This window comes from Symphalangus syndactylus, chromosome 13 (assembly GCF_028878055.3).
Source record: "Symphalangus syndactylus isolate Jambi chromosome 13, NHGRI_mSymSyn1-v2.1_pri, whole genome shotgun sequence".
In the NCBI taxonomy this organism is placed as follows: Eukaryota; Metazoa; Chordata; class Mammalia; order Primates; family Hylobatidae; genus Symphalangus; species Symphalangus syndactylus.
The window spans coordinates 99,306,948-99,334,898 of NC_072435.2; the positions used below are offsets into that span (position 1 = coordinate 99,306,948).

The window sequence follows — 27,951 nt, forward strand, 5'->3', positions numbered from 1 at the left end:
AACTACAGTATACTGTCTTGGGTTTTTTGTTTTTTTTTTTTTAATCTGTAAAATAAAATGACTGCAATTAAAAAAAAAAAAAAAAAAAAAAAATGGGGGTGGCTATGTCAACCTCAATTCCCTTTTCTTCCTTCCCTCACCCCACACCTCGTATAATTAATTTTACAAACCACAGAAATATTTTCAGCACTTCCGTTCTCTAAAACACACATTCCTTAATAGTCAACTTTTTACACAGGTCAGAAAAAGGAAAACAAAATAAAACCAAAAAAAAAAAAAAAAAACTGTTTCCAAAGCTAAAATATACTGATACCATCTACGTGCAGTTGTCTTTGTACATATGACCAGCTGCCAGGGTCACAGAGACTTCACTGAGGGTGAGTCAAGCCTTGCCTATACCCGAACCCTCTGAACAGGAAGGCACATTAGAGCAGTGCTCTGAAGCATGGACTTGGGGACCTGGCTCACGCCTTGCCCTGCCATTTTATGACCTCAGACATAAATGATACCTAACCTCTCAAAAACTGTTTCCTTATTCTAAAATGGGAAAATTGTACCTACCTGCAAGGGACAGCTGTGACTATTAAATGAGCAATGTGTATAGAGCCAGCACTCAGCACAGTGTCCAGTACATAAAAAGTAACTATTAGTAGTGTATGACATGCACAGACTCTAAACTACACTAACTCAGAATTAACACTGTATATTTTTAGTAAATCATCTCACAGACAAGCATAGCAAGGGAAACAGAATAAATCCTCATCAGAGGATTCTCATCAGAGAAGAGCCAAGAACTAATGGAGCCCAGTGCATCCTGGAAACAAGGCCCAGGGGGACGTGCAGGGCCCCATGCTCTGGAATGCATGCACCTGGAGCCAGAATCTGGCCTGCCACTCACAGCCCTGCCTGATCTCACTGCTCAGTCACCCCCAAGCAGAGTGCCAGCTGGGGCAGGCAAGGCAATTCCCTGCCCATTTCCAAAGCCAGAGGACAGGCATGGGCAATAGGCTGTGCCCACAGGTTGCAGGTGTGTTAGCCAAGACAGCAAGTATCTGTGCCCAGATCCTAAAAATGTCAGCACCCATGCTGAGACGGCTGTAGCCCAGGCAAGCTGGAGCCAGGGAGAAAGCAAGGTGCCTCATGGAACTGGAAAGGAAAGGGGCATATGGAGAATTAAGGGGATACAGCTATAAAAGAGAGGCAGCTTCCATGGGCCAGGAAATGACTGATAAAACTGCCATTCCTCACTTACTAGCCAAAACTGGCTGCCTAACTTAACTCAAGGAAGTAACTGCCAGGGAACTCCAGTAAGCCAGCAAACTGCAGGTATTATCCTCAGAATCAACTGAGGCTGGACCCAGGGATCTTGACTCTTGCTTTGAGACTCTTTCCAGTAAGCCATGGTGCCTAGACTGAAGTTTTTGCCCACAGGCCCCTTTATTTCACAGATGGGGAAACCAAGGCCCAGAATGGAGAAGTCCCACCGTAGCAGGTGCAGACAGAACTAGCACAGACTCAAGCACTGGCAGGGCTTCCTGAATCCCAGCACCCCACAGGAGAGCTCCTAGCAGGCTTCAGTGTGGAAGTGAGGACACTGGATCTTCACTGACAGAGGAATGTGAGCAAACACTTGCATTAACATAGGCCCCACAAACACTGTCTAAGCAAAAGAACCCCAATCGTTATTCTACAGTCTACTGAAAACAACTTAAGCCTCATATTTTATAACAATTAAGCAGAAAATACCTGAAGTAACTTTCTAACCTCAGGCTTAAAGAAAAAGTGAGAGAGAAAAATAATACGTCCAAACCTGCATCTGTTCCAATAACCCAGTCAAGGTCTGCAGCCAGGTTATGGTTTGAATGTATTGTTCCGTGTTCATGATTTTGAGCTCAGATCTCAACTCTGGGATAATGGCACCAGTCCTCCAGCCGTGCTTTAGGGTCAAATCCTGATCACAAAGATCACGAAAAGTCAACATCAGTCTCAACAGAATCTAAACTATGTCATTATTTTCCCAGACATGAGAGGCATTCATTTAATTACTTTTTGATGGTAATGGTTAGTTATTCACCAAGCTGAATTCAATGAATTACATTTAATTAAAACCTATTTGGCCCCAGCCTTTGATCATTTCATTCCAAGAAAGTTTCAGTTCTGGAAATAATTGCTGTGAGTCACAACCCCTGCAGAAACGCTAGGTCTGGAATCATTAACCATGGTCTGTAAAAAAAAAAACAATGAGGTAAGGGGCAGAAAGAGGCTTGACCTAAATGCTACCAAAGGTCTTCATTCAATTCATCCACAGACCTGTGTGTGTGCCAGGCCCTCTGGGTTATGGAGAACCATGGAATCTCAGACTTGGAATGATCACATACAATATAAGCATGCATGATCACATTTTCCATTCCAAATGTTGTCACCCCATATTTGACAACAGGCCAGAATATCTAGTATAAGCTATGTCCTGGAAAATCTAAGACATATAGTCATCATACTAAATGGGCATTTTCTCATTTGGCAAATATTTATCGAGCACTACTATTTGCCAGGCCCTAAATACTGAAGATAAAACAATGCACAAAAAACTGAGAAATCCCAGCCCTCGTGGAAAATACAGACAATAAATAAGTAAAATACACAGTGGCAGGTGGGGATAAGTACAAGGGACAAAAATCAAGCAGAATCACAGGAAAAGGACAGGAAGCAAGGAGGTTTCCACTTTATACAGGGTAGTTAGGAAGACCAGGCTAATAAAAGGACAAGGTGAGGGAAAGCATGAAAATATGTGGAAACAGAAAGACTGTGGCTGAAGAACAGCAAGTGCAAAGGCCCTGGGGCAGGAACATGCTGGAGGGTGGCATGTTAAGAAGCAACAAGTCAGGGAACCTAGAAGAGACAAAAGAGGGGGCAGAGGCAGAGCGTGTCTTCAGAGGTGGGCTGGGGAAGGGGAAATCCAGTGGGCAACCATAGGAACTCAGGCTTTTACTCAGAGGGAGAAAGAAAGGCTTTCAGGTTTTAAAGAAAGAAGTGGTATCTGATTTATAGTTTTAAAGGTTCAGTCTGGCTACTCAGCTAAAGCCAGAATCCTAAGTCCTATGCAAGAGTCTAAGAGGGCTTAGGATGCCCACCTTCCTCACTGGTTCAATTTTTTTTTTTTTTTTTTTTGAGGCAGGGTCTCACTCTGTCGCCTGGGCTAGAGTGCAATGGCATGATCTCAGCTCACTGCAGTTTCCACCTCCCAGGTTCAAGCAATTCTCCTGCCTCAGCCTCCCCAGTAGCTGGGATTACCGGTGTGTGCTACCACACCCAGATAATTTTTGTATTTTTAGTAGAGACAGGGTTTCACAATGTTGTCCAGGCTGATCTCAAACTCCTGAGCTTAAGTAATCCACCCACCTCGGCCTCCCAAAGTGCTAGGACTACACGTGTGAGCCACTGTGCCCAGCCCACGGGTTCAGTTTCTTGAAGCCTTTGAATATTTCTCTTCCTCCTAATAATACATGAAAACCTACAGCACATTCTTTTAAATATTCCCAATGGTGGCAAACTTTCAAAGGTGGATTTTATGTTTTTTGATGCATCGATAAAAGGAAAAAGAACAATGGCATTTATTTCTTATTATTTAAATGGAAAGATTATTCTGATAAACTCTGAGTGAACTGCTTATTTCCATCATTTCCAAAAAATATTTATCTTTTTCACAACTCTGATCCATCCTGTTCTGTAAAAAAACAAATGAGACATTAAAAAAATGCAGCCTACCTCTAGGTTTTATGAAAGCATAAAGACAACTTTAAATAAAAGATATATTCTTAAATAAAAGGTACATTATTAAATAAAAGATACATTCTTTAGTAAGTGAGACTAACACATCTGTCCCCCAACAAAGGAAAAACGGGCCCCTCACCGCCAGGTCACTGTATATATGGTCACCAAAATACAACACTCTGGATCCTCTCCATCCAGTAAGCTTCAAAAATTCATATAAATTACCCTGTAATCAGAGAAAACTATAGTTATTATATTACAGATAGAGATCTGTCTAACCCACAGTACAAAATATTTTTTAAAAACTTTTAAAAATTGTTTTTGTTTTTATAACTTATTTTAAATATCAAAATATAAAGATAAAAGCACCTTCATGGGAAATCTTTCCTCTATGTCAAATGCACTGTTCAAGAGGGATTTATACTATATACACCTCATTGTAACTATCTTTCTACACTTAACATGCTGTGGCCATCTTTCCATGTCAATAAATAGTCTACCATGTAATGATAGCAGCTGGGAAGTACCATGATTCCTTTCGCCAATTCCCTGATGTTGGACAGTTGACATTATCTATTTTGTAAGCAACTTCGTGATAAACATTCTCATAGCCAAGTTGTATTAGCTACTATCTTCATAATTTTCTTAGGCTAACTTCCTAGAAGTAGAATGGCTTTATCAAAGCTAATTTTTCAAGGCCTAGAAAATACACTTATTGCCAAATCCATCAGATTGTTATATACCCACCAAGAATGTATTCATATTTTTAAAAAACGAACTTTAGTAACATAATAATGGTCACCGATGCAATAATTCATTCAAATATTTGAAAGCCTCATATGACACCAAAATACATTAGAACTGTGCACAGGCTAGGTGTGATGGTTCATGCCTGTAATCCCAGCACTTTGGGAGGCCAAGGTGGGAGGACTGCTTGAGCCCAAGAATTCAAGACCAGCTTGGGCCAAATGGCAAGACCCTGTCTCTACAAAAAATAAAAATTAAAAATTAGCTAGGTGTGGTGGTGCATGCGGGAGGCTGAGATGGAAGGATCACTTGAACTCAGGAGGTTGAGGCTATAGTGAATCATGTTCATGCCACTGCACTCCAGCCTAGGCAACAGGGCAAGACCTTGTCTCAATAAAATTTTTTTTTTAAACCCACAAAATTGTGTACAAAACATGTATTGTCAGAAAATAATTCGTAATTTGAGTGAATAATATGCCATGAGTTAAGTGTTCCTTAAAGAGAAATTTCCAAGGTTTACTACTGGCATCTTAAATGTTACACACTATGAAAGTCATGCCTTAAATTTTGTTTTTAAAAAAACATTCAATTTTGAGTTAGATACTAGCATATTGAAAATATATTGACTTAAACCTAAGTTTACCACCAAGTTATAATCAGTCAGTTCATGGGAATCACTCAGAACTGTGCCAGGCACACAGTAAGCCACAATGAACATCAGCTATTAGCATTATTACCGACCACAAAGCAAAGCAACAAAAAGGATCAGCTGGTCATGAGATACCTGCTTGTAAATCTGGCCTTTCTGCAACTTATGGATTTTATCCCAGAGTAAGACACCTTTCTCATTCATCTTTCGGAAAGGCCTAACAACAGAAATGGGAAACATTATGACATGGAGTAGTACAGGCTGTCCACTCTATGAAATACCAGAGTTATTCACTATCACAGGAAGTAGCTCCCTGCAAAAACCTAAAAAAAACCCGAAACCAAAACTCCACCATCACATTCCCTGGCCTAATTCAATACATCCCAAATTGTGTGAAGCCCAGTATCCAAAGGTGTTTCATGAAAAAAAGAGTTCCAGGGGGCCGGGCGCAGTAGCTCACCCTTGTAAGCCCAGCACTTTGGGAAGCCGAGGCAGGTGGATCACCTGAGGTCAGGAGTTCGAGATCAGCCTGGCCAACATGATGAAACCCCATCTCTACTACGAATACAAAAATTAGCTGAGCATGGTGGCGGGCACCTATAATCCCACCTACTCAACAGGCTGAGGCAGGAGAATCACTTGAACCCAGGAGGCAGAGGTTGCAGTGAGTGGAGATTGCGCCACTGCACTTCAGCCTGGGCAACAAGAGAGAAACTCCATTTCAAAAACAAAAACAAACAAAAAAAAGAATTCCAGGGTCATATAAATTTGGAAAACGCCATGCACTAAATATGTCCTTCTTAAAAAGCTATTGATGGCTCTGAAAAGCCCTGCTGTAATCAACTTTCTTTCACCCAGATTTCCCAGATTTATTTGACCATGCAGAAAACCTATTTATGAAGAAAAGTTTACGGAAATACTGTCTTAGTATATTTATCTGGCTTTACACCTGAAATTAAGCCACTCTAGATAAAAAACAAATCAGAAGACCAGAAGCACTAGTTTATGGTGGAAATTGGGAAGTAGGGATAATGCCTCATTCCTCACCCTGGCAGTGTTAGCCCAAAGGACTCACAGTTTGTTTGCCTTGAGGTAAAAATAAGTGTTACCCTAAAAAAAAAATAACTTTTTTACCTAATTGTAATACAGAAAAATATAATGAAAAAAAGGTACGCGACCCAGAATTCTAGACCCACCATGTACACTTAACATTTCAGTTCGTGTTTCAGTCTTCTTATGAAATTTCTTTCTTTCATGACTATAAAATGAGGATCACTTTGTGTACATTAATTTATATCCTTTTTCCCTAATATTGCAAGCAATTTCCCAAGTGATTACATATTCTTAAATACATCATGTTTTACAGTAATACAACATCATCTTTTTTTTTTCCAAATACATTTTTGTTTTTTTGTTTTCTGTTTTTTTTTTTGGAGAAAGTGTCTCTCTCTGTTCCCCAGGATGAAGTGCAGTGGCACAATCGCAGCTCACTACACTCTCGACACTCCCACCTCAGTCTCTCAAATAGCTGGGACTGCAAGCATGCACTGCCATACCTGGTTTATTTTATTTTATTTTATTTTTTTGAGAGAGAGTCTCACTCTGTCGCCCAGGCTGGAGTGCAGTGGTGCAATCTTGGCTCACTGCAACCTCCGCCTTCTGGGTTCAAGCGATTCTCCTGCCTCAGCCTACTGAGTAGCTGGGATTACAGCTGCATGCCACCATGACTGGCTAATTTTTGTATTTTTAGTAGAAATGGGATTTCACCATGTTGAACTCCTGACCTCAGGTGATCTGCCCACCTCAGTCTCCCAAAGTGCTGGGATTACAGGTGTGACCAACTAATTTTTTAATTATTTGTAGAGACAAAGTCTCCCTATGTAGCCCAGGGTGGTCTCAAACTCCTGGGCTCAAGCAATCCTCTGGCTTCAGCCTCCCAAAGTGCTGGGATTATAGGTGTGAGCCACAGCACCTGGCCCAAGTACATCTTTTTTTTTTTTTTTTTTTGAGACAGAGTCTCACTCTGTCACCCAGGCTGGAGTGCAGTGGCATGACCTTGGCTCACTGCAAGCTCCGCCTCCCGGGTTCATGCCATTCTCCTGCCTCACCCTCCCAAGTAGCTGGGACTACAGGCACCCACCACCATGTCTGGCTAATTTTTTGTATTTTCAGTAGAGACGGGGTTTCGCCATGTTAGCCAGGATGGTCTCGATCTCCTGACCTGTGATCTGCCCGCCTCAGCCTCCCAAACTGCTGGGATTATAGGCGCGGCCAAGTACATCATTTTTAATGACTGCATAATATCCCCTCACATGGCTATTCCAAATTTAACTAGGCATCCCCTACTGTGGGGCTGTTGTTTCTGACCTCTCATTATTATGAATAACACAAGGATGAATACAGACGGAGAATTATTCAGCTCTTACCCTAGGCTTCGAGAACAAAGACAAAATAGATGTTTGGGGGAGGGAGCTGAGACACCCTGCCTGCTCCATCCAGGGAAAAGAGTCCAGGACCCTACCCCCTCACTTTTTATAAACATAACAAAGCAGAGGAACTCTCTGGTGAAAAGAGAGACAGGGCCCTTCTCCTGACCACACCCCAGAATCCACTAAGAAAATGGTGAAGGCATCGTATCAGCGACCATAGGGCCCCCAACCTCCCCCACTTCTTCCTCTAGGACAGGAGTGCCTTTGACCACTCTGACCCAGCTAGGTGCATGTTTTCCTCTGCGTGCTTCAAAACTCCCAGACACCGATAAAGGTTTTTATGATGCTCCCCAAGACACTGGAAGAAACTAGCCCTGGCCTGGAGCCAAATTCCTTAAACCCTCAATAAACTCCACATCCTGACCCGCTCCTGGTGGACATACCTAGGTAGAACATCCCTTTCTCTCCTGTCTGCCAGAGCAGGGGTCCCCAAACCCTGGGCCACGGACTACAGACCAAAATCGGTCCATGGTCTGTTAGGAACCGGGCCGCACAGCAGGAGGCGAGCATCTGATGGGCGAGAGGGCATTACCGCCTGAGCTCCAACTCCTGGCAAATCAGTGGCGGCCTTAGATTCTCATAGGCGCAGAACCCTATTGTGAGCTGCACAAGCAAGGGATCTAAGTTGTGCGCTCCTTATGAGAATCTAATGCCTGATGATCTCAGGTGGAACAGTTTCACCCTGAAACCATCACCCTACCCCCACAAACCTGCTGGAAAAATTGTCTTCCATGAAACCGGTCCCTGGTGCCAAAATGGTTGGGGACCCTGTGCCACAGGATGCACAGTAGCCCACTCTGTAAGTTGGTTCCTCCAATAAGCGCTTTGCACTGATCACCCCAGCGTTTAGTGCTTCTTTCTTTGGAATCCCAACCAGCCCCATCATGGGAGAGTTGCGGCTCTCCCACGTAGGAACTCCCTTGCCACTGTCTTTGGGACGACTCCAGCTGCCAGTCAGTGGGACAAAATAGTAACAAAGCAGCAAGCCACAGTTTATAGCTGTTTTTCATCACACTCATTTTCTTGAATCCCACCCAGCATTTTGAGTCCCTGCACATGGCTCTTGGTTTGCCTCTTCTTCCTGGAGTCACTGTGACACTTGGAAAACTGGGACAAGAGGAATTTAAAGCATTAACTGCAGGGCACCACACCCTGATGCTTCAAAACACCTAACAGAGAGGAACGGACTACCTGCTTACCAGCTACAGAATAAACATGGGGGTAGAAGTGTTTCAAAAATTGCCCATTATTATACAAATACGAGTAATTTTTTTAGAACCCTAGTGCAGTGATTCTCAACACTGTGGGCATTTGTGGAGAACAGCTCTTGGTGAACAGGCCTGTCCCACACGTTAAAAGATATTTTAGCGTTCCCTGATCCCTACCCACTAAATACTAACAGCACACTCTGTCCCTGTCACAACCTAAAACTTACCTGCTTCCCCATTCCCAGGGCTACAGTGGCAGGAAGACATTAAGACGTAATAGAGATTTACTCCACATGACGCAAAACCTGTGTTGCAGAGAAGCTCTGCAAAATCCAACTGCAATTTTAAACACACTAATGAGAGCTCTATTTAAAGAGCTACCCAAGAGGCAGTTTTGTTGTTGCTGTTGTTTTCTGATGCTTCACAACGTGTCTGCATCTAAAGATCTAATTTACTATGTGATAATAAGTTTGGCTTTTTCATAACTGCCAATCATTTTCTTCAAGCCTACCTCATGGGTCTGAAGCAGCTCAAGTTGAACTGAGAACCCTTTCGATGCATGCAAACTGTCTGTTATGTGCTCATGTCACTCTCCTTGTGATTACTTGCTAGAAGGGTTAAAATTCAAAAGCTATAATCTCACATGCTTATGATTTTGCAACTGGATTTTACCAAGACACACCATCTATATATTCACAGCAGCAAAGGAATAAAATCTAGTCCGCTAGAAAAATAAACACTCACCTCCGCTTATCATTAAAGAAGTTTGGCTTCTCAGCCTGAACAATGACCACATCAAACAGGTCCCTCCAGTCTTTCCCAACGATATAACTCATCCCTTTGTCCCTAGGGCAACAAGTCAGCCAGGTTAGTCTAACATTAAAGGGATTAACTATGTTTGTAACTTTTTCTTTCCAATTTCCAACTGCTAAAACAAATGAAATACAAGGAGTGTGCTGGAAGCTAGCAATGAAACACAGAGCAACTTACACAAAGCTACTGGGGCTATTGGTGATGAGAAACATCTTCTTGCCATGATCAGCCAGTTTGGCCAACACTGCGCGGGTCTGCTCAGCATAGCAGATGTACTTTTCTAAGAGCAAGAGAAAAATTCACACACAGATTCAGCATGGTATTGGTCAACCTGCAAGTACTTTCTAAATGGGGGTTTGGGTCCAGCACTGTCCTAGGCACAGGAGAGGGAATAAAGGCCTTAAGGAAGAAGCTTTGTTGGGTGGAACATGGGTACATCTGGTGCATCATTCACAAAGACCCTGCCTCCTCGGTCTAAGTGGAAACAACTAAGTGGCTATAGCTGCCAGTGCCTCTCCTTTTAGGTCAGAATTATGTCAAGTTCCAGGACAAAGAGGAGACAGCTAACATGCCAGGATGCCAGGTCTTTACAGAGTACTCATGCAGCCCCTGCTTAGCACCTGGAATGCAAAGTAAAATGCCGGCATGGTTGCACAAGCAACGGAAAGGCTGGAACGCTCTTCGTGATACTGCTGAGCACATACCAATGTCTGCTTCAATCGCTCTGTACATTATTCCTTTGATGTGGACGTCTCGAATTGAATCCTGCCAAAAGATACATTTTTAATCAGCGAAAATACAACTGAGATAGCCTGAGTAACAGTACAAGTGAAATGGCAGTCATGACAACTTCTGTCCCTAGAAAGTCTGACAATCCAGGCACTACACAAAATCTAAATTCTGGTCCATTTTCTTTTTTTTTTTTTTTTTTTTGAGACAGAGTCTTGTCATATCACCCAGGCTGAAGTGCAGTGGTGCCATCTCAGCTCAATGCAGCCTCTGCCTCCTGGTTTCAAGTGATTCTCCTGCCTCAGCCTCCAGAGTAGTTGGGAATACAGGCATCCGCCAGCACACCAGGCTAATTTTTGTGTTTTTAATACAGACAGGGTTTCACCATGTTGGCCAGGCTGGTCTCCAACTCCTGGCCTCAAGTAATCCACCTGCCTCAGCCGCCCAAAGTGCTGGGATTGCAGGCATGAGCCACCACACTCGGCCAATTCTGGTCCATTTTCATAGGCAGCCCCTTGTGAAAGCCAAAGTTTCCATGGTGATGGTGGCAATTTCCAATGCAATTTTCAAAAGAGTGCTTGGAAGAGGTAATTTCTGTGAATAATTCTGAATAAAGTCCCACATGACAGACAGTAATTTATATGCAGTATTGTGAACAAATGATCCCAGGCCATCTGGACAAAGGGAGTTATTGCTCTTTTATCTTTGGGCCCTTTCCATCCCTAGACCCCAATGGCAAATTCCGTAACACAGAATGAGAGGCAGAGACAAATAGCTAACAGGTTCTTCCTTCTCTCTTTGGTGCCACCAGTAGGGCAATAAACTGGCAGTGAGATTGTAGCTCAGGCAGAGATGTGGTCCAGGGAAAGGAAGAGGAGGTGGTTAAACCCTTTGTGGGTTCAGGACTATGGCAGCATGATAGCTGGCAGGTGTCAAAACAGGGTCCCACTGGCAGGTGACACTGCACAGGGACTCTACGTGGTGACATTCCTAGAGGCCTATGGAAACTTTCTAGAGCCAGTAGCAGGAGACAGGGCTGCAGGCAAAATTGTGTCTAAGCCTTAGACTGTTGCTGGGAGATTTCTGTTAAGAGTGAGCACTTCTGGACTGCAATCTCAACCTCAATGACCTTTCAGCACAAGCCTGATTCAATTTCACACCAGCAGCAGAAGGCAGCAGTTAAATGCAAGTCAGACTGCCTGGCTTAAAATCAAGGCTCTGCTATTTACCAGCTGTGTGACCTTGGGCAAGCAACTCAACCTCACTGTGCCTCGATGTCCTTATTTGTAAAATGGTAAGAATAGTGCCTATCTTGGCATTATTATGAAGATATGTAAGTTAACATGCCTAAAGCACTCATAAGAACAGTGCCTAGGACCTAATAAACTCTACACAAGTATTTGCTCTTGGTGGTAGTAACACTTGCAGTAAAAACCGAGCTTTCAAATCAACATCTCGCCTTACAAATGCACAAGGCTGCTAAAGATTTTTAAAGACAAAGGGTATACACAAAAATTAACACTTGCAGTAAAAACCGAGCTTTCAAATCAACATCTCGCCTTACAAATGCACAAGGCTGCTAAAGATTTTTAAAGACAAAGGGTATACACAAAAAAGAGAACAGAAACTAAATACCTAAATTCAATTTGGATAATACCACACTGATATTGAGAAACTATAATTTATCCTCTATCTTCCTAAAACCCAGGATTCACGCTGCCAAAACTTAAATTTACTTATAAATACATAACAAAAATATTTGTGTGTAAATATGTATCTTTAAAAAATATAAATATTTTAAATACATATATTTATAAATATATGTTATAACTGTGTAAATACATATAAAATAATATAAACTTTTTTAGTACTAAAAAGTTCATACAGCTTAAAGAACATATATAAATATATAAACATGTGACTATAAAATACATAAATTTATAAATACAAATGATTTGTACAGTAAGTCCTTAACATCTTCAGTAGGTTCTTAGAAACCGCAACTCTATGTGAAATGACAGAAAGCAAAATCAAATTTTTTCTTGTCAAAATTAAAATGACAATGAAGAAATTGGCGTTACTCAAGGATCTACTGTACACGGTTTCACTTAAAGTCACGGTTGCCAAGAACCTATGGGCAACAGTAAGTGAGGACTTTGTATATGTTCACGTAAACATTTACATTTGTCTATATCTCCCGTCCCCCAACTGGATTCTTGCATGGCTTTTGCAGGACCTTAGAGAGCCACATGGAACCTTTGTGGGCAAAGGAAAAAGGCATCCCTTCTGGGCAAGCAGTGACACAGGACCCCCAGCTGGGAGCTTGAATGTAACCTGTGTGACGAAGAGGCACCCTGGCCAGGTGTAGTGGCTCGAGCCTTTAATCCCAGTACTTTGGGAGGCTGAGGTGGGGGGATCACTTGAGGTTAGGAGTTGGAAACTAGCCTGGTCAACATGGCGAAACCTCGTCTCTACTAAAAATACAAAAATGAGCCAGGCGTGGTGGCGGACGCCTGTAACCCCAGCTACTTGGGAGGCTGAGGCAGGAGAATCACTTGAACCTGGGAGGCAGAGGTTGCAGTGGGCTGAGATCACACCACTGCACTCCAGCCTGAGTGACAGAGCAAGACTTCAAAAAAAAAAAAAGAAGAGGCACCCCCTTGCTTGGGCAGACTCAGGGGTGAGTGGGTACAGGCCAGATTTCCATCTCCATCATCCCCTTGGCCAAGCGCACCAGCCCTGGCCTTCTGGTCAGAAAGGATCAAAAATCGAGATAACAGTGTCAGCACCATCTCGTTTTAACAAAAATTTTGCCTGATTTCCAATTCTCCTGATGTAACAACATCTTTCTTATAATGTTCAAGGTTAAACCGCCTATAAGAGTTCCCAGCTAAGAGACTATTTAAAACACCTAACCTAGAAAGGAGGTTCAAGGCTCTGTGACTCCCACTGAAAAGGCTGAAACAGACTCAGCACCGTGATCTCTCACTGTGGATACAACCTTGACATCTTTGTACAGATGCACGGGCTCATAGTCGATGTTGTTCTTGAGGAAGTATTCATTCACGCAGGACAGGAGGGTCATCTCGGGCAGGGAGAAGATGTCCATGAACTGCTTCATCGTGTTTCCATGAGAGCTCTGCAGACAGGGTGGAAGGAGTGCTTTAGAAACAGGGGCCCACGCTAGGGGCAGAGCCACGAAGCACCAGGAACAGCAGGAAGACTTTTCAGTGACTAAACGAGATTCCCATCATCAACACAAAAAAGGACAGTTCTAATAATAAAAAAGGAAAATGGGCTGGGTGTGGTGGCTGACGCCTGTAATCCCAGCACTTGGGGAGGCCAAGGCAGGTGGATCACTGAGGTCAGGAGCTCAAGATCAGCCTGGACAACATCATGAAACCCCGTCTCTACTAAAAAATACAAAAATTTGCTGGGCATGGTGGTGGATGCCTGTAATCCCAGCTACTCAGGAGGCTGAGAAAGGAGAATCGCTTGAACCTGACAGGTGGAGGTTGCAGTGAGTGGAGATGGCGCCACTGCACGCCAGCCTCGGCAACAAGAGCAAAACCCTGCCTAAAAAAAAAAAGTAAAATGTTCCCCTTATTCCTTATCATTCACAGAAGAGCTGATGTCTCACTCTAAGTATAACTAGGATATCGACAGAAATGCCCTGATTTCCCCCAGAGTCTAATTACTCTTCCCCTCCCAATTTCTCCTGTGCTCAGTCCCACTTCCCATTCACACTCAGGAAACACAGAGGAAAGCAGGCAAACAAATTATTGCCCATAACGACATAAAAACTCATGTAACTCTCCTGAACTGGAGCACAACCTCCCGGCCCATATTTGAACTTAAAAAAGAGTCTTTCTCTGAATACTTGCGATTTACACTATAGATTCTCCTCGGCTTATGATAGGGTTACATTCTGATAAACCCACTGTAAAAGACACATTTATACACCTAACCTACCGAACAGCATGGCTCAGCCTAGCCTATCTTAAGCATTCTCAGAACATTTATATTAGCCTACGCAAAGCCTATTTTGTAATAAGGTGTTGAGTGTCTCATATAATTTATTGAATACTGTAATTTATGTTGAAATTGCGATGGTTTTGCACCATTGTAAAGTCAAAAAATTCTAAGTAGAATCATTGTAAGTCAGGGGCTGTCTGTACTAAGTTTACTAGCTGACCAGGCATCTTCCATTTCATTTTGACAAAGCAAGTAAGTGAGTGCATCTAATAAGACAAGAAGCAAAAATTCTGAGTGGAAAGAGAACCACAAAAGTTAGAAAAGCAGAGGTTTCCCTGAAGGTAAAAAGGGTGGCTATGTAGCCATCAACTCTGGCATTTCACAGCCATTCGTCAGGGAAAGCAGTAGCTGTCACACTGACAGCCCCAATCTGTTCTGGAGCCCCACTCCAGAAACTAGGGACATTCCTGGAGATGGGGTGGCAAATGGGGTAGGTATGTGGGAGGTGAAAAGAGCCTTCATCGGGTGGGGAGGAAGTGCTTCAGAAAGGAGAATCATGAAAGAATCTGGGGGTGTCCCCTTCAAACACTAGTCTCTCTCAACACACAATCTCAAATTTCCCTGTCAATTCCATATAAGCAGTAGGTAAGATCGACAAGGCCATGTTTCAAGAAGGAAAAAGGCTGCTTTAAATGAATAAAGTGCTTCTCATTACCTTTCCGTAAAAGTCACTCATCTGCTCCAAGGGCACGTGGGACCCCTCGTACATTTCAATGACTTCTTCATCAGGGACAACACTGAGGCCTCTGGAAAAACCAGATGGTACAGTTAAAGAGCTCAACTAGAGAAACCAGTGATTTTCACATCCCTGTGCAGTGCTGGGATTTTTCAATTGAGGTGCAAGACACTGTCATCAGGACGAGGCAAAATATGCCACAGGTAAATGCTACAAATATCAGGTAAGATGCTACTACATTTACTACTACTACTGTTCTATTGGTAACAAGAGCAGGAATAATAATAGTTAATATTATATGGCACGTACTATAGGCCAGATATGAATTACACCTAGTCATTCGTGTAATTCTCAACAATCCTAGGAGAGAGGCACTATTATTCTTCCCATTTCCAGCTGAGGTAACTGAAGCAAAGAAAGGTCATGTACCTGTTCAAGGTCACCAAAGTAGGAAGTGGTAGGTCAAGATTAGAACCCAGGCTTTCTGGCTCTATGGCCCAGGCTCTTACACCACTAAGGCACAAGGCTTCCTAATGACTTGCTTTGGGGTGGGCTGGCTTTTGTTTTAATGTATTTAATATATTAGGGCAGAGAAAGGTTGTTTTTGTCTCCATCAGACATCCTCCTGCCCTCCAATACTCTAGCCTGAGATAGAGGCTGATTTGGTTTGGCTGCGTCCCCACCTAAATCTCATCTTGAATTGTAGCTCCTATAATTCCCAGACTGTGGGAGGGACCTGGTGGGAGAACACTGAATCACCGGACCTGTTTCCCCCATACTATTCTCGTGGTAGTGAATAAGTCTCACGAGATCTGATGATTTTATTAGGAGTTTCCCCTTTCACTTGGCTCTCATTCTCTCTTGTCTGCCACCATGTAAGGCATGCCTTTCGCCTTCTGCCATGATTGTGAGGCCTCCCCAGCTATGTGGAACTATGAGTCCATTAAGCCTCTTTTTCTTATAAATTACCCAGCCTCGGGTATGTCTTTAACAGCAGCGTGAGAACAGACTAATACAGGTGCTGAGAATGGAAACTGCCACACCCAAGGCTCAGTGGACTAAACCCCGTGACATAAGGCAGGAAGCCCTGTGGCACCACCACCTTGGAGAGGAAATGACTCCGAATGCTTTGTGACACTGAAGGCCAATTTCCTCATCTACCATCTGCCTGCCTCTGGAATCTGCAAATGAATCCACCTCCTCCACATACCAAAAAAAAAAAAAAAAAAAAAAAGAATTGTGAAGTCAGTGGCCAGGATTTCACTCCTGCCTCTGCCACCAGTGACTACAGCAGGTGCCTTCACTTGTTCACCTGGACTCATCCACTCTCAAGCATCAGGAGGGGAAATACCTGCTCCTCCACCCCTCCTGTGGAGGAGAAAGTGCTGGAGAAATAGACACCAATGATTACGAAACTACAGACTGAATAGTACAGGAAATATCACGCTGTGCTACAACAGGAGTATAAATAATTCAAGAAGAATTTTAGTTACTAACACAACAGGTTGCTTAGCATACAAAACCACATGGTCCACAGTAAAACCTATGTACGATATCATTTATGTTTTGATATGTAACGTTAACAAAAAGATCACTTCAACCTCTTTCCTTCTGTCTCCATCACCCACATTACTTTAAAAAGTTATCTGAGTGGATTCATTAATATTTTGCCTCTCATCTTGATTAACCTGTTACAACTACTGACCTTTGAAAAAACAGAAACACTGGACTCCCTTCATCTTTGCTCCAGAAATAAGATAAGACACTGGCACTAAGCCAGATCATTCAAGGCAGTGACCTTGGAAATCAGCCCTTGCTGAGTAGCAGCAGTCATGTGTCCACACTGCTAAGGCTCTAACACTGGAGAGAAAATATAAAAAGTCAAGTGATTCAGCCGGGTCAGAGTTATTTCCCTGCCCTTTGGAAGCCACTGCTGCCTCTAAGGCACAGCTACCCTGGCTGCATCCACAAGAGCCAAGCAACCAAATGGCGGCTCAGAAGACGCAGTGAAATCTGCCAGCTGAATTCCCCAAGAAGCAGCTGCATCGAACGAAATGCCAAGCACAACTGCAGCAGGCACGGGCAGACTGCCCGGCCACATCTGAATGCAGCCTCAACCAGCGTTGAGATCGAAGTGGAAGCTCCTTTTCCCCAGCTCTGCGTGAGAAACACGAGGTTAGGGGCACAGATCTGAATGAGTCTGCCAGGGCTTCAAATCCCCGCTCCCTTCATCACTGGGGATATTACCTTGATAAGTAATTTATCCCTTTTGGATCTCAAAGTTTTCATTCTTAAAGCAGAGAACTATAAAAGTGCCTACTTCCTGATGTCACTGAGAAGATCACAGGAGCTACTATGTATAGAACACTTGGTATATGTAAGCACTATAAAGAGGTTTCACTAGTGTGGCTGTGAAAGGAACCACCCCAGCTTTTCACAAGGTTCCTAGTAAAAACTTAAACTATAGGTACAAAAATGGGGCTGTGATAGGGAACCCCTCTCCACCTCCCCAGCCGGCAGCACTCACTCCTGTGGGCCAAACATCATAAAATTCACCCTGGTGTAGGGACTGGAGACCTGTGCATCAGGGCTTAGAAACAAACTAGGCTGAGATGGACACTTTCTTCCCACCTTCTCTCATTCATGGCCCCTTCTGGTGTGAAAGAGAAGTGACATTTCTGCATGCCCAGGCTCTTAAACTACTAAGGTACAAGGCTTCCTAATGACTTGCTTTGGGGTAGGCTGGTTTTTTTTTTTTTTTTTTTGAGACGGAGTCTCGCTCTGTCGCCCAGGGTAGAGTGCAGTGGCGCGATCTCGGCTCACTGCAAGCTCCGCCTCCAGGGTTCACGTCATTCTCCTGCCTCAGCCTCCTGAGTAGCTGGGACTACAGGCACCCACCACCACGACCGGCTAATTTTTGTATTTTTAGGAGAGACGGGGTTTTACCGTGTTAGCCAGGATGGTCTTGATCTCCGGACCTCGTGATCCACCCGCCTCGGCCTCCCAAAGTGCTGGGATTACAGGCATGAGCCACCACGCCTGGCCGGGCTGGCTTTTTTTTTTTAATGTATTTAACACATTAGGGCAGAGAAAGGCTGTTTTTGTCTCCATCAGACATCCTCCTGCCCTCTAATACTCTTCTCTGAGTGGTGCTAAGAGTGGAAACGGCCGCACGCAAGGCTCAGTGGACTAAACCCCGTGCGTGAGGCAGGAAGCCCAGCGGCACCACCCTGTATTCTGGGCCCTGTGCAGGTATGCTTCATCTTCACAAGCTGCCCCTTAGGCAGGCACTGGAATCATGCCTGCTTTACAGGAGGAAACCAAGGCTTTCAGAGGGTCCAGAGATTGCTCAAGACCACACACGGGTGAGCCATGCAGCTGGGGTTCGCACCCAGGAAGTGTGTGTGACTCAAGTCCACACACTCCCTCCAGAGTCCAGCTCACCTCAACACCCTTCTCAGCAGCGATGCAACAGTGAACTTCCTACAGCCTCATTCTGAATGCTCCTTCCTCCTGAATGCCTCAGTGGCTCTTTCTACTGTCCATACTTCTTGACACAATGGACAGTGTATATACAAGAAACAAGGCAATTCTTCTCCTGTGAACCCCAGGAGAAGAGTGGGGAGAAAGAGCATTTCAGGCTGAGAGGGTGAGCAGAGGACTCACCACAAGTTGGCCATGGTGGGTGGGTAGGATTTCAAGAAGCAGAGAGGAAGGAAAACTGCACCCTGGCAGAACACCAGCAGGAGCAAGTGCCAGGTGGCAAGAAAGAAGATGTCAAGGGAAAAGAATCCCTGTGCCGTCTTCGCCTGCCCAGCAACCTGTCTCTCTTCATCATAATGGTTCAGTACCAAACACATGACTCAAGTCATTCTGATGAGATTCAGTCCTGAGACTCCAGTGGAATGTGGAGAAACAAAGCTCCTCTGTTCCCCTTGACCTGGAGCTGGGTGGGGGTGTGGGCTTGGTAGTGCCAGGGGTCACCCAGGAGGGGCTTGCCTGAGAGTGAGCCAAGCCAGAGAGGAAGGCCAAGAGAGGGAAAGAGTTCTGACAATAGCAATTTGGCCCCTGGAGCCAGCCACATCTGCAAACTCACTCTGTCTGTGGACTGTATAATTAGTTTCTGAGCCAGTTTGAGTTTCAGTCACTTTCAACCAAGAGTCTTGACCAATCTAGTAAGTCAAGGAGCTGTGTATGGAAGAAGAGGAAGCAAAGGGTTTAAAGCAGGTTGATAAAAATCTCAAACCTAAGCCTAAGCATATGGCTTAGCCTTTATTCTGTAGAGAGCAGGGAGCCATCCAGGGATTCAGAGGAGGGGATTATTGGGAGTAATGATTTAGGGAATCAGTCTGGCAAGAACGTCCAGGATGGAGTGCACTGCAGCAAACCCCAAGAACCCAGGAGAGAAGGGGTAAGTGTCTAAGGAGGGGGCCGACAGCAGAAACAGAGATGGAGAGACAGAATAGAGAGACCTGGTGAGGATTCTCATAAACATGCATAACCTTGCCTTCTTCGCTCTCTCCCCCACCCTCATCACTGCAATAATAATTCTGGGAAAACATTAGGAGCTGTGAGTAGGGAAACAAATGAATGTTCATTTAAGAGGTTTAGAGAAAGAAAAACTAAAAATTGGAATATGTTAAATGTAGCAACACTTTAAAATATAAATTAAGTCTGTTGGGAATGGTACAATCTGGAGGTCAACTGAGCCATTTCAAAAGCCTTAAAATGAAGGAACAACGTTCACCTGGCAATTTCACTTACAAAGATTTTTCCTAAGAAAATGAGACATGTGCACAAAAATGTATTAATTATATTTAATATACATGTTACTTACAAAATACATGAAAAGTTTTTTGTTTCATTTTAACTTTTAGGTTCAGGGGTACACGTGCAGGTTTTGTTATATAGGTAAATTCATGTCATGGGGGTTTGTTGTAGATATTTCATTACCCAGGTACTAAGCCCTAGTACCCTACCCATTAGTTATTTTTCCTGATCCTCTCCCTTCTCCCACCCTCCACCCTCCAGTAGACCCCAGAGTCTTTTGTTAACCTCTATGTGTCCATGAGTTCTCATCATTTAGCTCCCACTTGTGAGAACATGCAGTATTTGGCTTCCTGTTCCTGCGTTAGTTTGCTAAGGATAATGGCCTCCAGCTCCATCTATGTTCCCGCAAAAGATGTGATCTTGCTGGAAAGATTATTTGTAATTGTCCATACTAAAATAGATTCATTACCCACCCCCCAAAAAAAAATGTGTTGAGGGACTCCAACTATCCCTTATACCTTAAGAAAGGCCACACAGCATGGTGGCCAAGTGCACAGACTCCGGACCCAGGCTTCCTGGGTCTGAATTCTAGCCCAGGCAATTATTTGCTGTGTGACCTTGGGCAAGTTATTAACACCTCTGGCACTAATAATAGTACCTACTTCATATAGTTATTTTGAGGATTGAATGAGTTAACTCAGACAAAACCCTTATAACAGTGCCTGTCCCATAGCAAGACTCAGTATTTGCTAGTCGCTATTAGTAATATTATTACCATGATCACCACCACCTCCTCTCCATCCTGAAACACCATTAAAGTGACAGTAAAAACAGTCAAAGGAAATGAGAGCAAAGACATCAACAGACAAGACATTTCTACAAGACACTGGAAGACAAACACTGGATGCAAAGAAGGTATCTGACTTAACACTGATAACAGAGGCCTGCAAGGGTACACCCACGACAAGTACTGATTCCCCACCACAAGCTGCAGAAAGGCTCAGCACAGGAAGGCACCAGGAGGCTACTGGAGGATATACTCAAGCAAAATGAGGGAGTAAAGCCAGAGAGAGGATGAGAAGGGAACTTGAAACAGGGAAAGTGGCAAAGGGAAGTCCCAAGACAAGCAACCAAACCAGATCAGACCAGGAGGGGAGAGTCAATTTTTTTTAAAAAAAGTGACAGATTATTGAAAACATTTGAATTATTGGAAAATAAATACATGCCTAACATTTGTAATGGACCATTTGGAAAAAATCAGAGATACCTACACAGAAAACCAGGCAAACAAAAACTGAGATTATTGTTAAAATCTAAGAAAAACAAAATATCGTACAAGAAAGAAAATAATCGCACTGCACTACCTGGCTTAACAGTGAACCAGCTGGGTGTGGTGGCTCACGCCTATAATCCCAGCACTTTGGGAGGCTGAGGCGGGCAGATCACCTGAAATCAGGAGTTCAAGACCAGCCTGGCCAACATGGTGAAACCCTGTCTCTACTAAAAATACAAAACTAGCCGGGCGTGGTGGCACATGCCTGTAATCCTAGCTCTTTGGGAGGCTAAGGCAGGAGAATCACTTGAACCTGGGAGGCAGAGGTTGCAGTGAGCCGAGATCTTGCCGCTGTACTCCAGCCTGGGCAACAAGAGGGAGACTCCATCTCAATTAAAAAAAAAAAAAAAAGTGAACCAGACAAGACCTTCTGAATCATAATGTAAACAGTGACCAGTACAACCACCAAAAACTGAGATCTGAATGAGATGAGAGGAATGAGACTGGAGAAGTGGGAGGAGGTGCCAGAAAGCTAAGTCCTTATCTACCACAGCAGGGACAATGTCCAGAATTAATAAATTAGGAAATAGAAGAATGAGCACATTACTTAAAAAATCTAAAGATTTTAAAGGTTTTAGGGGCAGAGGGGAGCACAGAAGATTGCTGCTGACCCCTGTGACATCTTTAATCCTGTTTGTGTGACTCTATCCATGTTTCACTTTGATTATAAAAATAAACAAGCATTAATTTTAACAGTTTGTGAGAGAAGAATGTAAGCTAAGATATATGTACTTTTAAGTATAAGCTGTGCACTTAAATACAAATCACACTCCTAAATCCCCTCCCAAATTGGAGAATAAAAAAAGGCCAAATCCTCCATTTTAAAAGTTACAAAGACAGCGGGGCATGGTGGCTCATGCCTGTAATCCCAGCACTTTGGAAGGCTGAGGCAGGCAGATCACTTGGGGTCAGGAGTTCGAGACCAGCCTAGCTAATATGGTGAAACTCTGTCTCTACTAAAAATATAAAAATTAGCCAGGCATGGTGGCATGTGCCTATAGTCCCAGCTAATCGGGAGGCTGAGGCAGGAGAATCACTTGAACCTGGGAGGCAGAGGCTGCAATGAGCCTAGACTGTGCCATTGCACTCCAGCCTGGGCATCACAGCGAGACTCCATCTCAAAAAAAAAAAAAAAAAGTCTCAATATCCAAACCACCCAAATACCATGGTGGGAAGGAGAACCCTATTCCCTCACCCCCATAGCCCTCCTGCTCCAAGTCTCCTCATCAGGACCCTCCCTCAGCTTGCTAGCCAGCATCTCCAGAAAACCAGTCCTCCCTCCAGTCCTCCAGACTGCTCCCTACCTCTGAGCACATTTCTATCATCACCTCTGTCACTCTGAACTGCAGTCAAGTTTACTTACATGACTTCCCACCCACACTCTGAGCTCCTTGAGGACATCAGTGCACACCAAGCCCTTAGCACCTGGCATGGTAGCAGGCCTCAACAAATGCTCTTAAGTGAGTGAATGAATGACTCATATTCACACTGCAGCCCTCTTCATCATTAAACAGTCAGAGGGTCCTGAAACCCAAAGCACCTGATTACTTCATGTAAATTAAATGTATCTCCTCTTACTCTTACCTGTAGACAGTTCCCAGCTGGATATAATGAAAAGCATCGATCTTCATTAATACTGCCTTTAAAAACATAAACATATGCACATGTAAATAATGTGTAACTATTTGCATATTACGTGAGCCGTCCCAGGTGTCATCATAAATCCTAACAACATTAGGCTTCCCTAGCAAGGAAGCACACTGTATGTTCCTGGAAGGGTTGCTTGTTAATTAATGTGCTGTACAGCTCTTTAAAGAAATGGCCTATCTGCAAAAGACAGAGGAAAAAAATAGATATGGCAACTGGTTCCTCCTCAAAACACCAAAATGACAACTAGAAATAAACAGCACCTCCTAAATAGCTAAATGCATTTATGCTTTTCTAATACATAGTCTCTTCCAGAAGATTCTATCCAAAGATATGTGAATAAATTTGGTTCTGCAGTCCCAAATAACACAATTTAAAACTAATTTGCCTGTTCAGTAGGGAAAAGTACCAAGAGTACATTTCATTTCCAAACATCATTAAACCACAGAAAAACAGGAGAAGTAAACCTACCCGCTGTACATCATAATGAAGTCCACGAATTGCAAAATTTGGGTCGTACTCATACTTCCTGATTTCTGCTGGATACTAAGAAAGAAGAAAGGAACTGGTTTTAGCCAACAATGTGCTAAATGCAGGATCCTATCCAGATCTGGCCCTTGTACAAAGGCTGAGGTAGTTGATACACCAGTGGAAAGCTGGGGTCAGAAGGGGCAGACCACAGCTTGTCCCTCCGCTTCCAGTCCAGGCGCCTCCCAGCAAGCACCCTGGCCAGAGCCTTCCATCCTGCCCTACGCCCTGTCCATCTGCCCAAGCACAGGTTGGGCCTCATTCCCTCCCCTGCCAACTTCTCTCAACTCTCTCCTCTCTTTCCCTCCCCTACCTGTGTCCCTAGACTCCCAGATCCCTAAGACCCCAGGCACACATCGGCTTCAATCTCCACCCATCACTCCCTCCTTTTATCTTCAACGCTGCTGCAGAGAGGCTGGAATGTTCCCCCAATACTGGAAGCACAGCTTTACTCAAACTCACTGTCAACCATCCATTCAACTCATATGTGAGCACCTTGATGTGGCAGGCCCCTGGATGGCCCCATTACCAGGTTTCACGGAGAGCCTTAAGGTGAAAACTTCTCAGAGTGGGGCCTCTCCATAGAGCTTTCATTGCTTTTCTCATCTGCTGGCCACTGCCCACCCTCCAGCTGGGCAACCCTGTGGCCGTCAGACACAGCATTCCCCACACTAGGCCTAAGGAGGCCCTTTCCTTGGCACATGGATTATGGTTACTATCTGGCACTCTGTCTCAGAAGAGTTATGAAGGCAGCGGATATGGTTTGGCTCTATGTCCTCAGCCAAGTCTCATCTTGAATTGCAGTTCCCATAATTCCCACGTGTTGTGGGAGGAACCTGGTGGGAGATAATTGAATGATGGGGGCGGTTTCCGACATACTCACAAGATCTGATGGATTTATAAGGGGAAACCTGTTCACTTGGTTCGCATTCTCTCTCGCCAGCTGCCAATGTAAGATGTGCCTTTCGCCTTCTGTCATGATTGTGAGACCTCCCCAGCTACATGGAACTGTGAGTCCATTAAACCTCTTTTTCTGTATAAATTACCCAGCCTTGGGTATGTCTTTATCAGCAGCTTGAAAACGAACTAATACAGCAGCCCAGCTCCCCTGGTATTTCCTATTATCAAGCGATTCTTCACACTATGCAAAATTGCTGGCTCCTCCTTATCTACTGCACCAAGTCCTTACTTCTCTCCCTAAATCTCAGAATTAGGACATCAGCTACCCTGTGGATGGCACTGATTTGTGGGCACCATTTCTGCTGCTACTACATGGCAGGCCCTACCATCCCTATTTTATTCAGAGGGACATCAGATGTTCTGAATGAAACAAGCTAGGGTATGGTGGGCAATCAGGCTGGGGCCTTTTCCCCTGCTCTCCCCACTGCCCCTCTGCCCTCGGAGCACAGACCTGCAGGACAGAACGTCTATTCCTGAGTCTAGAGAGGCGACATCACTAGGACCTTCCAATTGTGATGCAAGTTACTTAAGTTAAAACCCAGACAACTATTAAGATGCCCAGGAAACCTCCTTCCATGGCTGAGCTGCTAATATTTCATGGCCAGGGTTCCATTTGTACAAAAACATTTCCTGGGACCAGCAGGCTGACCTGCATGTGGCAATTTTTCAAGTCAAGCTGCACGAAGCACTAGCTCAAATGTCACATTTGGGATCATTTATCCACCAACTGCCATGTGTGCCAAGAAATCACCAAACTGACATTTCCATTCATGGGCGTTTCCAAGAATTGAGAACCCTGTGTATGGTCCTGCATTTTTGCAGACATACTTGACAAGCTGACACAGAACCCAACGCCTAGCACCCTGGATCTGCTTACTGAAGGGGGGCCGAGGGACTTCAGCAGCTCTGCAATCTCTTGTTAAACTCGTGACTGATGGATGAATAAGAGGGCAGACAGGAAAGAAATATTAATATGTCACTGAGAGAGGTGCCTTCACTGAGCATTTGCTATGTGCCACATACTAGACACTTTCTATGACTTTCTTTATCCCTCGCTACACCAGCATGAAGGAAGCAGGGCATCTCAAGCCTATTTTACTATTGAATAATCTGAAGATCAAGGGCAAGGAATTTGCCCAAGGTCACACAGCTAGATAGTTGTCGAGCCAGTATTTGAACCCAGGTCTGTGTCACACCCAAGTCCACCCCTAACCACCACATAATCAATGCTGAACCAACTCTGAGCCACCATATACTGGACACTCATCGCCTCCCTGTGACAGCAGCACCTGCCACCTCAGAGGGGCTCAACAAGTTTGCTGAAAGCATTTGCAGTTACGAGTGGAGCACCAACTATTTTAGTTGATTGCTGGCACTTCAATAAGAGAGTGTTTACTGCTGAAAAGTCTGGTGGTTCTTTCTTTGAATGAGGCTTATCGGGGCTCCCCAGCAGGACATGCCCTCCACACACTCACATTCCCCTTACCTCTCACTCTCAATGTTATTCTTGAGGAGCCACTCCTGAGAAATACACAATGTTTATTTGGTCCAAAGATCATAGTGAGTGACTATATGAGTCCGTTCTCACACTGCTAATAAATACATACCTGAGACCGGGTAATTTATAAAGGAAAGAGGTTTAATGGACTCATAGTTCCACATGGCTGGGGAGACCTCACAATCATGGAGGAAAGTCACATCTTACATGGCAGCAGGCAAGAGAGCTTGTGCAGGAGAACTCGCCTTTATAACACCATTAGATTTCTTGAGACTTATTCACTATTGTGAGAACAGCACAGGAAAAACCCACCCCCATGATTCAATTACCTCCCACCAGGTCCCTCCTATGACACGTGGGGATTATGGGAGCTACAATTCAAGGTGAGATTTGGGTGGGGACACAGCCAAACCATATCAATGACCTTGAAAACTGACAGATGCAGCTGGAAAAGCCCCAACAGGACAATGTCATAATGAAGAATACAGGTTCCCAGGCTGACAGACCAGGCATCAAATCCTGGTCCTGCCATGTGCTAGCTGGGTGACCCTGGACAAGGTCGTCTGTCCCTCTGAGCCTTGGTTTTCTCATCTACAAAGTAAAGATAACAAGAATCCTATCCTTTTGGAAGTGTAAAGGATTCAGCCCAAAAATGAGTGTGGCAAGTCAGGGCAGTGCCTGGCACATGGCAAGTGCTCAATAAAATTGAGTGGCTTCGCTGGATTGGGAACTGGCGGCCTGGGATTTTAGGTCCACCCTACTAGACCCTGCTAATCTCCTGTATGACTTTAGGTAAGTCTTCTCCAAGGCCTCTTCTAGTCAAACCATTTGACCAGGATGATTTCTATGCTCTACTCCTGCCCCTAAATTGTAATCTCCCCATATAACCAGCCTAGTCAAAAACATCCTCGTGATTGGCCCATTTCCAACACATACACACATAGCATCAGTAGAACATCTGTTAACAGTGACATCCAGCCCAGGAACCAGAGCCACTCACAGCGGCCAGTTGGTTACAGTCCTCTCCAACGGTCTCAGCTAGATTTTCAGGACTTTTCATAATTTAGAAACTTTTCATCCAAGGGGGAAAAATAAAAAGACTCACCCAAGGTGAGGTATTATGGAGATAACTGGTATCCCTAAAAGCAGTAAGAAATATAAAAGATAAAAGCTCTTGACTTGGGGTTTTTATTAAAATTCTAATTTAGGCCCAGTCTGGTTTCCTTTAGTAGCTTGACTTTGTTCTAATCCCAGTTAAAATTTGGGCAAACTCCTGTGTGCTGATAAAGAGCAAAGTGTCCCCCTGAAAATGCTACAGAAACGTCCCTACAGCTTCAAGCAAAGTTAATACTAAAATACAGCAGAGAACCCAGGACTTCTCCATGTGTGCCTAATTCCTACAGTCCTGGGTAATTACAGCTCTCAGATACAGCTAGTAACCTCTACATTACAACACTGCTGTGGGTTCCTGAGGTCCAGAGGCCTATAAACATACCTGTTTTCCAGAGGTCTCAGTTTAATATTTAAAGTAGCCTAAATTACGAGTCTAATTAGAGGCAACGCAGAAGGGCACAAAAACTAAGCTCTCTGAAATCCACACAAAACACGACACTAGAGTAAAATGACCTCATCAGGACGCTGGCCCACATGAAGCACAACTCTCACTTACCTGCAGAACCTCATGGATGCAGACGTCAAGTGTTCACTGAGTACCTACTTAACGCCAGGGCCTGGGAATACAGCAGCAAACAACACTGACAAAGATGTCTGCCCCTGCAAAGTTCCCATTCTACTTGGGGAGGCAGACCATACACAAATACACACACAGAATATAACACCTCGGAGTGTATGTTCTATAAGAAAATGCAATACAAGCATTCACAGATCTGCAGAGTGGAAAAAAAGGCAAGCCAGGAGCAAGCCTCATCTGGTGGAAGAAAGAGTGCTCCAAGGCAGAAGTAGGAAAGGGTTTAGAGGTTCAAGGAGAAGGAAGGGAGGAAGGGAGGAAGGGAGGAGGGGAGGAGGGGAGGAGGGGAGGAGGGGAGGAGGAGAGGAGGGGAGGAGGGGAGGAGGGGAGGAGGGGAGGAGGGGAGGAGGG

General features: G+C 44.2%; 1 protein-coding gene across 1 annotated transcript in view; it reads right to left on the reverse strand.

Annotated features, from left to right (window-relative positions):
* NT5DC3 (5'-nucleotidase domain containing 3) overlaps positions 1–27,951 on the reverse strand; it is a 71,567-nt gene that overhangs the window by 12,919 nt on the left and 30,697 nt on the right. Inside the window, exons 3-12 of the mRNA XM_055236361.2 lie at positions 23,339–23,413; positions 22,805–22,860; positions 15,097–15,187; positions 13,408–13,545; positions 10,382–10,442; positions 9,855–9,957; positions 9,609–9,710; positions 5,303–5,384; positions 3,911–3,997; positions 1,811–1,951 (exon numbers count right to left, since the gene is read on the reverse strand). Coding sequence (XP_055092336.1) covers positions 1,811–1,951; positions 3,911–3,997; positions 5,303–5,384; positions 9,609–9,710; positions 9,855–9,957; positions 10,382–10,442; positions 13,408–13,545; positions 15,097–15,187; positions 22,805–22,860; positions 23,339–23,413 — 936 coding nt within the window. The remainder of the gene's footprint in view (positions 1–1,810; positions 1,952–3,910; positions 3,998–5,302; positions 5,385–9,608; positions 9,711–9,854; positions 9,958–10,381; positions 10,443–13,407; positions 13,546–15,096; positions 15,188–22,804; positions 22,861–23,338; positions 23,414–27,951) is intronic.